Below are 13642 nucleotides of genomic sequence, written 5' to 3'. Positions count from 1 at the left end.
ACACTGACAAGGATCCAAGAAGGTTATGGAATGGCTTCCTTTTTTTTTTTTTCTTTTTTTTTTTTCTTCTCCCCATCGCTTTTGAGAGGCGTGAAGGGAGAGCAAATGGAAGAGGAGGCCTCATGAAAAAGAATGAAGGGAGAGGGATGACATGCCGACTCAGAATATTGCACAGAGGCAGATGTCATGCATGGCTGAGAATATAGAGGTAAACACAGCAGTTTCTGGTAAGCAGGAACAGCCTTGAGGAGCACTGCAGAGCTGTGAAGATTGTATCTTGGAGAATGGGGGGAAAAAAAAAAATGTTCTTAAAAGACAATTAAAAAGGAGGGACTGATAATCTTTAAACTAGATTAGCAAAAGCTTACTTAATGACTAACTATGTGGCTAAGAAGGCATGACCAAAGATGACCTCAGCATCATCAGCCTGAGCTCATTGTGGTCCAAAGTGTGACAGACTGATGATTAACAGTCTTTCAAACTGAAGTTTAGAAATGCAGGTGACCCGTCATCAGCTGTTCAGGGGATACAGTGTAACAAAACTATTGTGACACAGCAAAAAGACAAAGGCCGCTTGGTGGGTGTAACCCAGTGGGTAAATCCTTTTGAACTGCTGCTAAAAAATGTTTGAGTAAAGCTGTAAGCGTTCATTGCTATCCCCCCCCCGATTATAACACACAATATTGTTTTTATAGGTGTACCCTGAGCTCCAGATTACCAATGTGGTGGAGGCCAACCAGCCAATCAGCATCCAGAACTGGTGTAAGAAAGGGCGAAAGCAGTGTCGCAGTCACATGCACATCGTGGTGCCCTACCGCTGCCTAGGTGAGCCCGCAACGTATTCCACTCAGTTTTCAGACCGTGATTGAAAACATTATTAGAAAGTACACAGAGGAGAAATACTGAGTAGATGTCTGTCTTAAAGTGATTTCATCAATCCCATTGGCTGGTTGTAGCAGCAGCAGTCAGATTGTTAGATGGTCATCCTGAATTTCTGACACAGCTTTGGTCACAAGACTAGTGCAACTTTGAGCTTCTTTCTTTTATTGTTTTTGAAGCCATGACAGAATAGTTTTGATGTTTGTCATCTCCAAAATCTCGGTGTATTTAAAAAAAGGTCTGATTTTATTCAGAAGACCCTTGAATGAGATCTGTGTGTTAAATCTAAATGTGTGTGTGTGTGTGGTTTTTGCTGCAGTGGGAGAATTTGTGAGCGACGCCCTGCTTGTTCCTGATAAGTGCAAGTTCCTGCACCAGGAGCGCATGGATCAGTGTGAGAGCCACCTGCACTGGCACACTGTAGCCAAAGAGGTGAGTGTACACTTGCATACACTTACAGTCCTTTTAGTGGCTTTCATGAGTATGTGCTAATCTATTTTGTCTTATCTCAGTCCTGTGGAGACCGCACCATGAACCTCCACGACTACGGGATGCTGCTGCCGTGCGGCATCGACCGCTTCCGAGGAGTGGAGTTTGTGTGCTGCCCCGCTGAGGCGGAGCGTGACGCCGATAGTGCCGAGCAGGATGCTGATGATTCTGATGTCTGGTGGGGCGGAGCGGAGACTGACTACTCTGACAACAGGTACGCGCTCACAAATAAATGAGGGCAAGGCAGCAGAGAGTGGAGTAATGCATCAGCGTTCAGATGATCAGAGACGATGCCACTTTCATTTTTAACTTTGCCATGAGGGTACAGTTTCTCTCCTTGAAAGGAAGCCGCAAAAGGGTTATATCAGAGTCTCTGTCCTTCTGCCTTCCTCTTCCTCATCTTTCGTTCTTTATCTCCTTTCCCCCACTTTTTTTTTTTTTTCCCTTCACCATATGTCTCTTAACCTCCCCTCCCGCTTCACTATTTCCCCTTTCTCTTCCCTCCTTTCCTCCCAGTATGGTGCGTGAGCCAGAGCCAGTGGAGCAGCAAGAGGAAACCAAGCCATCTGTGGTAGAGGAGGATGAGGACGAGGAGGAAGAGGTGGCCCAGGAAGATGACGAGGAAGAGGAGGAGGAGGAGGAGGAGGCGGAAGAAGAGGACGTGCTTGACAACGACCAGGACGGAGATGGTGAGGAAGACGAAGAACTGGTGGGTGACGAGGACGAAGAGGAAGATGACGATGACGACGATGACATCCTCGACTCACTCATCGACGGCGAGCCAACTACCAATGTTGCCATGACTACAACCACCACGACCACCACCACAGAGTCTGTGGAGGAAGTTGTGAGGGGTGAGGATCATTTTTAACTGTTTTTATTATTAGTCTTTTTCTTCTATACTTGATCAGGATATGTGAAACATGTTTAATAGAGCAGTCAGGTGACTTGGAAACTTTGCATTTAGATTACTGTGGAGCAATCTTACAACATGCTAAACATGATTTTTTTTTGGGGGGGGGGGTTAACCCAGCAATTTTTATGCTTTGCTAAACACAATTGAACCTCATGTTCCTCACCAATTAATTTCCTCCTGTCATTTTTCTCATTGTGCCCATTTGTCATCTCACAGCTTTCATTAGCCACGTTTCACTAGAGTCAGAATTGGTTGTGCAGCACTGTTTTTACATTACAGTGTTAAATTGGCCTACAAATTCAATCACAAGCAGCATCAATAATGCTTCATCTTGGCTTTTTTTTTTTTTTTTTTGGTCATATTTTTGTTATATATCCATGATTTTAAGTATTTCTTTAAAGTCATCAATCAGCGTTAATACTCCAACATGATTAACTACAGTCGTTTTGTGGGAGTTTGTGATTGATAAGTGTGTGTGTGTGTCCTCCAAGATGTGTGCTGGGCCAGTGCAGAGACAGGTCCATGCCGGGCAATGCTGCCCCGCTGGTACTTTGACCGTGAGGAGGGCCACTGTGTTCAGTTTATCTACGGCGGCTGTGGAGGCAACAGGAATAACTTTGAGTCAGAGGCGTACTGCCTGTCTGTCTGCAGCAGCGTCAGTAAGTCCAGCCTGAGGCAGCTTCTCACTGGCTCAACTGCCAGTTGTTTTGTCCACAACCCTCACTTTTACTCACCCGTCTGTCCCACCTGTCTACCAGCTGCCAAATATTAACAGCTGCTCCGAAGTTTCTTGCTCACTGTGCCACTCCTCTACCTGTCTGCAGATTTTTGCCTAACCTTTATCCTCACACTCTCCCGTCCGTGTGTGTGTGTGTCCATCATGTAAACAAATATGTTTACACCAAAAACTGACTTTACCTTTCCTGCACTTCTTTAAAAAAAAACCTGCCTGACTGCCTGTACACTCGCTCTTCCCTTTACTTTCACACCCACCAGTGTCAGCAGGCTCAGTCCTTCTGGTGTGTCACACTGTGTGTTTGTGAGGGTGCACCTGTGCTTTAATGCGTTTATATTTTCCAATACATTTAACTTTGGAACAGGCTGAACTTAGTTTTGTTTTGAAAGCTGTTAAGAGCTGGAAATAGCTTTTTAGCGGTTAGTGCTGGAGCAGGGCCCCAAAACTAAATGCTCCCGTAACTGGATACAAAAGGCTCGTTTTCATGGACGGTTTGCTTTCGTAAACTGAACGACATCCTTTATATTACCAGAGCTGCTCTGCTGTCACCCTATGAAGCCTGTAGGATAACCACCATAATTTCCATAATTACAGCTATTTCATGGCCATCGTCTTATATATGACACTGTAGCACAAATATGAGGCATAAACTCATCCGGGCATAAATAATTTTTGCAATAATCTTCACTTCGCTGCATTTTACCCTTTACGTCCCTGATGTGTTGTGGGCTTGCTTACCTCATTCCATCCTCATCACTGAGGAAATAAGTTCTAGTTAATTCAGTCAATTCACCAAAATCAGATGTCAACCCTTGTGCAGTTTTCAAAATGTGACACATTCCCCCAGGTAGACGCAAGGAAAAACTCATCAATGCAACATTACACGCTCGCGGAGCATACCTGCCTTCCATCTCACATGGTGGTGATTGATTATCAGCGGTATCACTGAAAATGGGGATGATTGCGCAGTGATTTATTTATTATTTTTTTTCCCCCACCTTGATATGTTCAACCATCGAAGGTTCTTAATGGAAACTTGGGGAGAAAATAACATATTTATTTTATTTTTTCCTCCGTGTTTGGTTAGACGTGATCATTGAGTCACAAACTGAACTGATTGGATTTTCAAATAGTAACTCAGTCCTGGATGGCCAAATTACTTTTCCCCCTGGCTGTGTGTGTGTGTGCGTGTGTGTGTGCGTGTGCATGTGTGTGCACTCATACAGAAGGCCGTTGAAGCACTTGCTCTGACACTGATTTCACTTCTTCACTGTTTCAGTGTGTAAGGTTCAATGACCTTGTGCAATGTGTGTGATGGTGTGTGTGTGTGTTTGAGTCATGCAGTGCATGAACTGCACTGCAGCAGCCTCTCCATCTCCCTGTATTTTGATCTAATTTTATCGATGGTGCGTGAGTCCGTGTGTGCGTGCTGGTTCAGGATTTCTACTCCGCTGAGCTTAGTTTAGGTAAGAAAGCGATGCTGTGTATCCTTCACCCTGAACAAACTCTGTTAATTCATTCACATTCAGTCTGCGTGTGTCTGACATTTTGTTAGGTTATTTTGCAAATGCAAAGCGTAATTGTGTCTGAGATATTTAGTTCTCTGTAGAGGACTACATAGTGAGCTCATGAGGGAAAACAATTACACAACTGCTGCTGCACAATTAAAATGTGGCAGCTCAATTTTAGCAAGATGATTAAATACTAGCCTGTGTTTTCCTAAATTAATAAATCCAAACACTTTGTGGCAGCTTGATGCCCTGCTGTCTTTGCTCTCTTGTCACTTCCTTTGGCACAGTGCTCGGGGTAGTGATGCTTATGGACACAACTACGAAAGAGCCCACTGTATAGTGAGCATTGTGTAATTTCCAGAATGACTCAAATAGGAATTACAGTAATAAATCAAGCAGCCTTTGAATAACAAATGTTAGAGGGAAAAAAAGAGGAAGAAGAGGGGGGGAAACCAGCCTTTAGTGTAATTATTGATTCATTATTTGCTCAGGTAATGGAGGCTGAAAGGCTTTTGTTGGGGAAAGTACGTCATATTTTGTTGAACTATGAGAGCAGTTCCCCAACAGAAACAAGGATGTGATTCAGGACTTGAGTTCACAATGAGAAGTAAATTGATACCATCATTAATAAGCATTGTATAACAGTAATTTATACCACATTGCAGCATTTACAGCACAGGAAAAGGCCACACCAATAAAGTGCAGCAAACAAGGTATAATTAAAGGGGGAAAAAACATCTGTGTTTTGATTTATTAAAAAGTGCAGAATAGTCTCAAATCATTAGAGACAGATTAAATCTAAACAAGAATTACTGGATGACCTTCTTTAATGTGGACTAACACTCAGCATAACAGGAAACTTTTTGTTTTCACACACAAATACAATAAATTATATTTGCATTCTTAAGTAGGCTAAAAAGTTGTGTGCCCAGTTCATTCCTAAGCCTCTTAACCTGACATTTAACCATCATAACAAACCTCTCCCGTACCCTAAAACTAAAGTTTACCTTAAAACCCTTAAAACCAAGACTTAATCCTCAAACAGGCCTTTGAAGGGGTGCATCTAAAGCTGTCACAAATACAGCTGGACAAGTACACAGGTATGATTTTATCAAATGTTATTTTTTCAGTTCCCCACTCATATTGTGGGCGAGTACAACCGCGATTTAAAGGGGGACAATAGCACCCAGGCCCATTCAGTGTGTCCCTGAAGTTGTCCTCTTTTCAGAGCAGTGTGTTTGCTTGTATGTCATGTATTTAGTGGACATCTGTACATTGTAGCTGTAATAAAAATAACCTTGGTTATACTCTTCCTGAATGGGCTCCGTTCTAGTCGGTTTAAAAAAACAAGAGAAAAATGCTTTTTGTAATTTGTGTGAACTGGTCCTTTAAAGGATTTTCGAGCCCAGAGGCTCCGCTCAGGGTCAGACTGAATAACATCTCCCTGTTGGTTTTTTTGTGTCTTGCGCAGTCATGCGCTCGCCTCAGACGTAACCAATTTCACATGATGCGCGACCTTCACGCGATCACACAGACCTGCACGCGGATTCACAACAAGCACTCTTGATAGCGCGTTTGTGAAAGGTAATCAACTTTCCACTGATTAAATCCAGGTTTCACGCAATAACTGATCCAATTTATTTTCTGGCTGGTAAGACTATGACAATTTAGTGCGTGCCTCTGAGCCCACAGGATAAATTCCAGTGTCAGTGGGTTGGCAGGAGAGCTCTATCACGCTCTGAATGAAGTTATATAAATGAGAGGGGGTTTTTGTTTCTCTTCTAGAAAGCACTGTGGGTCATCTGAGAGATTCACTCGTTTGCTTTCGAAGGGGGCTGGCTTCCAGCTACAGCTACTATCTTCTTTTCTTCCTCTCTTGAGCTCACACTAACCCTATTAACCCATTTTGGACTTGAGTGTTTGTGTGTGCAGAGGCAGCTCTACCAAATAAGTGTGCAGCAACAAGAAGCTTTACCTCCTCGCCTTCTTTTTTTTTTTTTTTCTTTCTCTTGCTGTTGATGCAGTTCCCACAGCAACGCCCAGCTCCCCCGATGCAGTGGACCACTACCTGGAGACGCCCGCTGATGAAAACGAGCACGCACACTTCCAGAAGGCCAAAGAGAGCCTGGAGGCCAAACACCGTGAGAGAATGTCCCAGGTACTGGCAGAGGAGGAGAAAGAAGGGGGGGGGGGGGGGGTTGATGTGGATGATTTTTTATTTATTTTTTTTCTTCCTTTCCTCATTCGACATTTTTAGTAAGTGATGGGGACTATTGAGGAGAGTGTTCTCTTTTTAGCAAGGAGAGGACAAAGATTTGTATGAATAGAAAATAGAGAAGTGAAGGTATGGCAGGTAAAACATGTAGGTGCTTTTGTTAATCCCTTCTGAGTGAGCCGACTGAGCCGTTTCAACTTTGTTTTCTTTAATCATCTGGTGGAGTACCAGATGGTCCGCTGCGATGTGACAGTTTCTGAAGCTCCAGACGAGAACGGCAACAACCCTGTTTGTTCTGAAACAACAGCTACAGGCGCAGCATCGTATCTTTTTTTTTTTTTTTTTTTAAACGTCAGGTCGTTTCTTTGGTAGAGGTTTAAATGGAACCAAATGAGTCAGAAAGGGTGAAAATGATGCAGAATAATCTTTCTGTAGAGGATGTAACTGAGCAAAAAGGGAACAGAAACCTTTTATTATTCGCATCGTGCTCTTTAACCAAACGTCCCCACCTGGTGTAATTTATTTTTATTTTATTTTTTTAAGCAGAAACTCCTGCATGCTGACATTCTGGCATTAGTGGAGATTTTTTTTGTTTTTTTTCTTAGACAGCTCTGAAAATTCAGGATATCTCACTCAACTGTCAACTCAACACTGTGTAGGCTAAAAAGACTAAAGTGGACTGACAGTTGTATTTTATTTTTTGTTTCTTTCTGGGCTTTTTCCCCTCTGTTTGCTTGCCTTCAGGTGATGAGGGAGTGGGAGGAAGCTGAGCGGGAAGCCAAGACTCTTCCACGTGCCGAAAAGAAGGCTGTCATTCAGGTAAGGCATGCATATTCTGGCTATGCTTGTCTCTGCTGTTCGGTCACACACCCCCCCCCCCCCCCCCCCCCCCCCCCCGACTGCTGCACACATTGTAATTTTGTTTGTGCGTTTGCAGCGTTTCCAAGAGAAAGTAGAAGCACTGGAGCAGGAGGCAGCCAGCGAGCGCCAGCAGCTGGTGGAGACTCACATGGCCCGGGTGGAGGCACTGCTCAACGACCGCCGCCGCCTGGCTCTGGAGAGCTACCTGACTGCATTGCAGCAGGATCCACCCAGGGTATGCTTGTATGCACAGCTCAGCAGTGCTCTCCTGCTCTTATTAAAGTCCTGATGTAATAAACAAGCTTGAACTTGAGTTTTCTTGTGGAAAAATAAACCTTCTTGGGGTTGCTTTTAAGATTCCTCGCTATTCATCCCCATATCTCTCGTTCTGCTTTCCTTTGAAGTGCGAGTCCCTTTTATCTGACCTGCTGCATGAATAAATTCCCCTGCATGTTTTCAGTTTTGTTTAAACCTCTGTGCTTTGTTACTGTGCGACTGCACATCACCGATTTATGGAGGCTTTCAAAAAGACAGAATCAAACAGAAATTTTTAAAGGTTAGGCTTGAACATGGCATTTGAGGGGAAAACATTGGGACTGACTGATTTTATTCTTCTTACGCCGCTCTTAACCAGCTATCTTCTTTCCGTTGTCTTTTGTAGCCCCGTCATGTTTTCAGCCTGTTGAAGAAGTACGTGCGCGCTGAGCAGAAGGACAGGCAGCACACCCTCAAACACTTCGAACACGTCCGCATGGTGGATCCCAAGAAGGCAGCCCAGATTAGACCTCAGGTAGCACCAGGCACATGAGTAAAATAGACGATTTACTCCCATTTAAGACATGGAGGGGTTAAGCTTTTTTCATTCTATTTATTATGTGTGAAAGGTGCTGACTCACCTGCGTGTTATTGAAGAGCGCATGAACCAGTCTCTCGGACTTCTTTACAAAGTGCCCGGTGTGGCTGATGACATCCAGGACCAAGTCGGTGAGTTTCTCTACTTAAGACTCGCATATTTTACGATGAACTTTCACTGTCGGTGCTTTCAAATTGGCACAAAACCCACAATGCAGGTGATATCAGAAATGAACTATTAAAGAAAAACGAGCCTTCTCAATATCCAGGCAAACATCGAACCGTAAGGAGTGATACAGAAATACGTTTAACTGAGACTGCAGTGAATAGCAGAAATGAGAAAATGAAACTTATTTAGACATAAGCCACATTTTGTCACTATGAATTTACCATATTTTTATTCTCAGTCATTGTGACCGCTGGCCTGTGTATGGGAGAAACGCTGTCCTGATTACATGTAACAGAGATTGAATGCTCTCAGTTCCAGCCTTTCTTTCTCTGATAAGGGCATCGGAGCCATTTGGCCTAATTCTTCTGTTAGGAGTCAAATGAAACTGTTTGCTGGGAAGATAAATCCCCCCCACCCCCACCCCCGCCGCTGTATTTGCTAGGTTTCTGTGGGTTTTTGGGTTTATTGGAGTTGTGTGCGTCATGTGGCCATCTGTGTCTCTATCTTGGAGACACAGTCTGTCACAGTCTGTACTGCCCAGCAAAAAAAAGGGAACAAACACACACAGAGGAAAAAGCCTCATTCGGCCTTTGCTAGGCATCACGCCTGATAAAGAAACATTTCTTCTGAGGCGGTCTCTCTCTTCTGATACAGAAATATTTGCGTAGGTAGATTGTGTGGGATTTCTTATTTAAAGAATCCTTTAGCAAACAAACTTCTCCTCTTAAATGGTAACTGGCATCAGGAATATTTTCAGCATGTGGAGCATATTGTGTTGAAACAACAATGCAGTCACATGGAAAATGAATATATTATCTCTCTTCCTTCCCTGTTTCCACTTCCTGTTTCTCTCCCCTCTTGCCTCCTTTCCTCTTTTGTCCTCTGACCTCTTCTTCCTTCTTGCCTCCTTGTTGTGTTCATGCAGAGCTCCTGCAGAGGGAGCAGGCGGAGATGGCTCAGCAGCTGGCTAACCTGCAGACAGACGTGAGGGTGAGCTACGGAAACGATGCCCTGATGCCCGACCAGGAGCTGGGAGACGGCCAGACTGACCTGCTGCCACAGGAGGACACCCTGGGCCTGGCTGGAGTCGGCTTCATCCACCCCGAGAGCTTCAACCAGCCCAATACAGACAACCAGGGTACTTTCTGAAACACAGCATTGTAAAAGAGTAGTAACTACATTTTGGTTGCTTCAAATGTGCAATAATTAACCCCCAAACTGCATCAGGGTGATATTCTAGCTGCTTTTAAATCATTTTCTAACCTAAACAAATGTGTAAAAGTAAAAACAATGATCTCTCTCTCCCTTTCCCTCTAGTTGAGCCAGTAGATTCTCGCCCCAGTCTCGACAGAGGCGTTCCCACACGGCCAGGTCAGTGCTTTCAATTTGATAATATTTACAGTTTAAAAGCTGCAGATATACACTATAGACCCCTGCACATGCTGCGATGCTAGTAAACTAGTTAATGTCAAAGTATTTTGTTTCTTGTAACCCCTTCATCAATGGTATGACTCGTTCTTGATGGAGAAGTGCACCCTATGGGGGCTGTAATGGGGGGTCTTGTTGCATTAGTTTGGTGGCCATGCATGCATCACTGGCCAGCAGTGGTGCGTTCAGGCTACTAGTGAAAAAGCAGCAGATCATTTTCAGTGGAAGCCGACCGTGTGAGGCTGCAAACTGATGCTGATACTTGGGCAAAAAAGTGAAATCTGCGGTGACGACGTTTTTCCAATCATACGTTCATCGTTAGCAGACACACACAAGTCTGGGATGACGCTGACAAGTTAGAGCAACAGAGAGTCGGGATAAATGTGGCTATCCTCCATCGCTTGTAGTTTAAAGGTAGCATAAGTTGTAAACAGCTGATTTAAATGATAAATGTGCAGTATGGTCCTAATAGGCCATAGAGGACTAGTATTGTTAGCTTTTTTTTGTTAATAGCCTTATAAAATTACAAAATGCTTAGCCACTGATGCCTGTTGGATGCATAATATAAATGAATTTCACTGCTGCCCTTTCACTCTCTAAATGATGTCTTGTAACTGTAACATACTGACCTTTTAACAAAGTTAGTCACAACTTACAGCATAATCTGCACTGTCTGTTAGAAAGGGGTGCCAGCCTCTGTAGATTCATATGAATGTTTGTTATTCAGTACATAATATGGATTGTCTGGGGCCTGTAAGGCATTTCCAGCTCATGTATATATCATAAAGTACATTTGATCATGGCCACAGCTGCATGTGAGCGCTACAGCGAGTACTGAGCTGTAGCGGTTTTGAGGCTAACAGAAAATATTTGCTCAGTTTCAGGTTCTAAAACCTTCTGATTGTTTTGAAGTACAGACTACAAGTAAAAGCACCGCAGCGTGTTGCCCTCCGTCTCTCCTCCTCTGAGCCAATATTTGCACACAGCCAGCTCCACTTGACCTCCATTAAGGCGCAGGTGTGGCTGTTAAGAGATTTGCGACGCAGCTGCGCGGCCTGTGCGTCCTGCATGTGCTGTGCTATATTCTATTCATACCGCTGGCACAGCCAACACGCCGCTATCCGATGTGCTTCAGTCAGTGATTTTTATTTCAGCGAGAGAAAGGCAGAGTGGCTTAATGTCACCATCTATAATAGATTGTGCTTTTTCTTCCCTCGCCAGTGACTGGAATGAAGATGGAAGCTCTTCCTGAGCTGCGGATGGAGACGGAGGACAGACAGAGCACCGAGTATGAAGTTCACCACCAGAAACTGGTAAGCCGAAAACAGAGCAGCGCACACATACAGACTAATTTGAAATTCACTGATCTGAATATGCAGGCTGCTTAATAAGCCCACAGAAATAGACACAGGTGTGCACACGCACACACACACACACACACACACACACACACACACAATGATGCATATTACTCACATATGCAAGCTTGCACTCTGCCCCTTCTCCTCCACACACATGCTCCACTTCGTCCTCCTGGTAAACTTCCCAAGGTTGTCACCATGGAGACAGGTGCCCATGGAGACATCCGTGATAATTACTGCGTCACACTCGGCGTGCTCCTCTCTCTAAAATCCAATGTCCTCCGATCAGTTAAGTTTTATGCCGTTAATATCAGTAAGTTCTGCACGCAGTCATTAATCTCATCCAGTATTGTAATCCCAGCACAAAAACCTCAATCCATCCTCAGTCAAATCCAAATCCACGCACCTTATTCCTCTCACCTAAAGGCTTTAAATCCCTTAATCCCTACATTTTATTACATATCACATTTCTGGCATTCACAGTGAGCAGTCGGTGTGTCAGGCCGCCTCTTTAACGCGACTCCTTAATTTGATATTCACAGTAGCTGAATTTTTGGGCCATTATCCCAGCTAGAGAGAAGGCACTGGTTCTATTTATCATTTATTGTAAAATGTGAAAAATGAGCCTCACAGAGCACTGCTATTCTGTGACACAAGTGCTGAAGCTTTTTTTTTTTTTTTTTCCTTTAATCGTTTTGTGTTGGAGCTGAGTCATTCTGCATCACTGCTGCTTTCTGCTGTGCTCCGCTTTCAGGACATTATTACCTTTTTTTTTTTCTCATTTGCTTGCTTTGCTCATAAACAAGCAAAGTGATGTGTTAAAAATCTCATATTGGAAGTTAATGGCCTTAAACCAACATGATGGCGCCTCTGCATTTTGGACTGACTATATTTAGCAAGCTGCATCCTTAAACTGTACAGGTACATCACACAGGCATAGATGGTGAACATACTCCTTGAGGAGCTGTTATTTCAACTGACTGCACAGTTACACCATGTTATTGCTTTAAAATGCCCCAAAAGGCAAAAACACCATAAACATGATCACAAGTTCAGTTCTGTGACTTGTGAGTAGCTGAAGGGATGCTTAGCAGACAGCTAATGGCTACAGCAGCCTGCACTGGCGCCTACCTGTTAAAGTGGCCATGCCTCTAATAATGCATAACTTTTAAGTCTTAATCAAATTAAACTCTTTAGTTTAAAAAAATTAACATCCTCTGCATTTGCTGTGAAGGGGAAAGTAGCTATGGGGACAGAAACCATTTGTTGTAGGCTTGTTGTGTTTTTTTGTGTTTTTTTTTTTCCTTTCAATTATGAATTGGTTTGTGTTGGTGCTGAGTCACTGCACTGATGCTTCTTTATGCTGTGCTGCTCTTTCTGTAAATCAGCCGACAGCCACAGGAAGAAAATATTTCCATCACGAAAAGCTGCCTTAGTCTTCATGATGGGTTTTTTTTGTGTGTGTTCTGTCTTTGTTCCCCAGCAGTTATTCTCAAGCTAAATTTGGCTCTGTAATGACAAAAATGACAAGGAAGTGGTAGGAGATGTAATTAATTAAACACAGCACGCACAGCAAAATTATTTAAGCAACCTGGAAAGAAACAGAAACAAAGGGCCTCCGATCCCTCTGAGAAACACCGGATTATTGATTAAAATCACATGACGGCCGTGACCGGGTTTTTCTGCGCGACTGACCGATCACCTGACCGCTTGACACCCACAGGTCTTCTTCGCAGAGGATGTGGGCTCCAACAAGGGCGCCATCATCGGCCTGATGGTCGGCGGTGTCGTCATAGCAACCGTGATCGTCATCACCTTGGTGATGCTGAGAAAGAAGCAGTACACCTCCATCCACCACGGAGTCATCGAGGTGAGAAACAGCTGACCTGTGTGGTTTGTGTGTGTGTGCGCAAGCTGTTCTGTACAGCAGTCAGTCTGGCGTGTGACGAGGAGGCTGTGCACGCACCGGTGCCTTTAAGCTGTTTCTCCAGCGTTGCGTAGATATAATGTATCCGGATATTTGTGGTGTTTAAGTCTGATAAAAGCCTTTGAAATGTGGTGCACGGATGGTACACTGTGCAAAAAATTGTTTTTAATTATATCAGCTCAGTAAATATAATTGGATTAAAGCCTGTTACCGATTAATTTCCTGCTTTCCTTTTTCTAATTATCTGTGTTTATCATTTCAGAACTTTCATTAGATGTTTAATTAAAAAAAAAAAAAA

The 13642-nt window shown here is 43.7% G+C and overlaps 1 protein-coding gene across 5 annotated transcripts in view; it reads left to right on the top strand.

Annotated features, from left to right (window-relative positions):
- appa (amyloid beta (A4) precursor protein a) overlaps positions 1-13642 on the top strand; it is a 35293-nt gene that overhangs the window by 18875 nt on the left and 2776 nt on the right. Inside the window, exons 3-16 of one of the 5 annotated variants that reach the window (XM_030744760.1) lie at positions 696-825; positions 1199-1311; positions 1392-1582; positions 1885-2222; positions 2776-2943; positions 6550-6689; positions 7491-7565; positions 7684-7842; positions 8269-8397; positions 8492-8591; positions 9554-9766; positions 9946-9999; positions 11278-11369; positions 13141-13287. In XM_030744760.1, coding sequence (XP_030600620.1) covers positions 696-825; positions 1199-1311; positions 1392-1582; positions 1885-2222; positions 2776-2943; positions 6550-6689; positions 7491-7565; positions 7684-7842; positions 8269-8397; positions 8492-8591; positions 9554-9766; positions 9946-9999; positions 11278-11369; positions 13141-13287 — 2049 coding nt within the window. Of the gene's footprint in view, positions 1-695; positions 826-1198; positions 1312-1391; positions 1583-1884; positions 2223-2775; positions 2944-6546; positions 6690-7490; positions 7566-7683; positions 7843-8268; positions 8398-8491; positions 8592-9553; positions 9767-9945; positions 10000-11277; positions 11370-13140; positions 13288-13642 lie in introns of all 5 variants that reach the window. The other 4 variants (XM_030744752.1, XM_030744769.1, XM_030744778.1 and 1 more) reach the window with 4 other exon arrangements.

This window comes from Archocentrus centrarchus, chromosome 2 (assembly GCF_007364275.1).
Source record: "Archocentrus centrarchus isolate MPI-CPG fArcCen1 chromosome 2, fArcCen1, whole genome shotgun sequence".
Taxonomy (NCBI): Eukaryota; Metazoa; Chordata; class Actinopteri; order Cichliformes; family Cichlidae; genus Archocentrus; species Archocentrus centrarchus.
The sequence above is the reverse complement of the archived record's forward strand: the minus strand, read 5'-3'. Positions and strand labels throughout refer to the sequence as shown.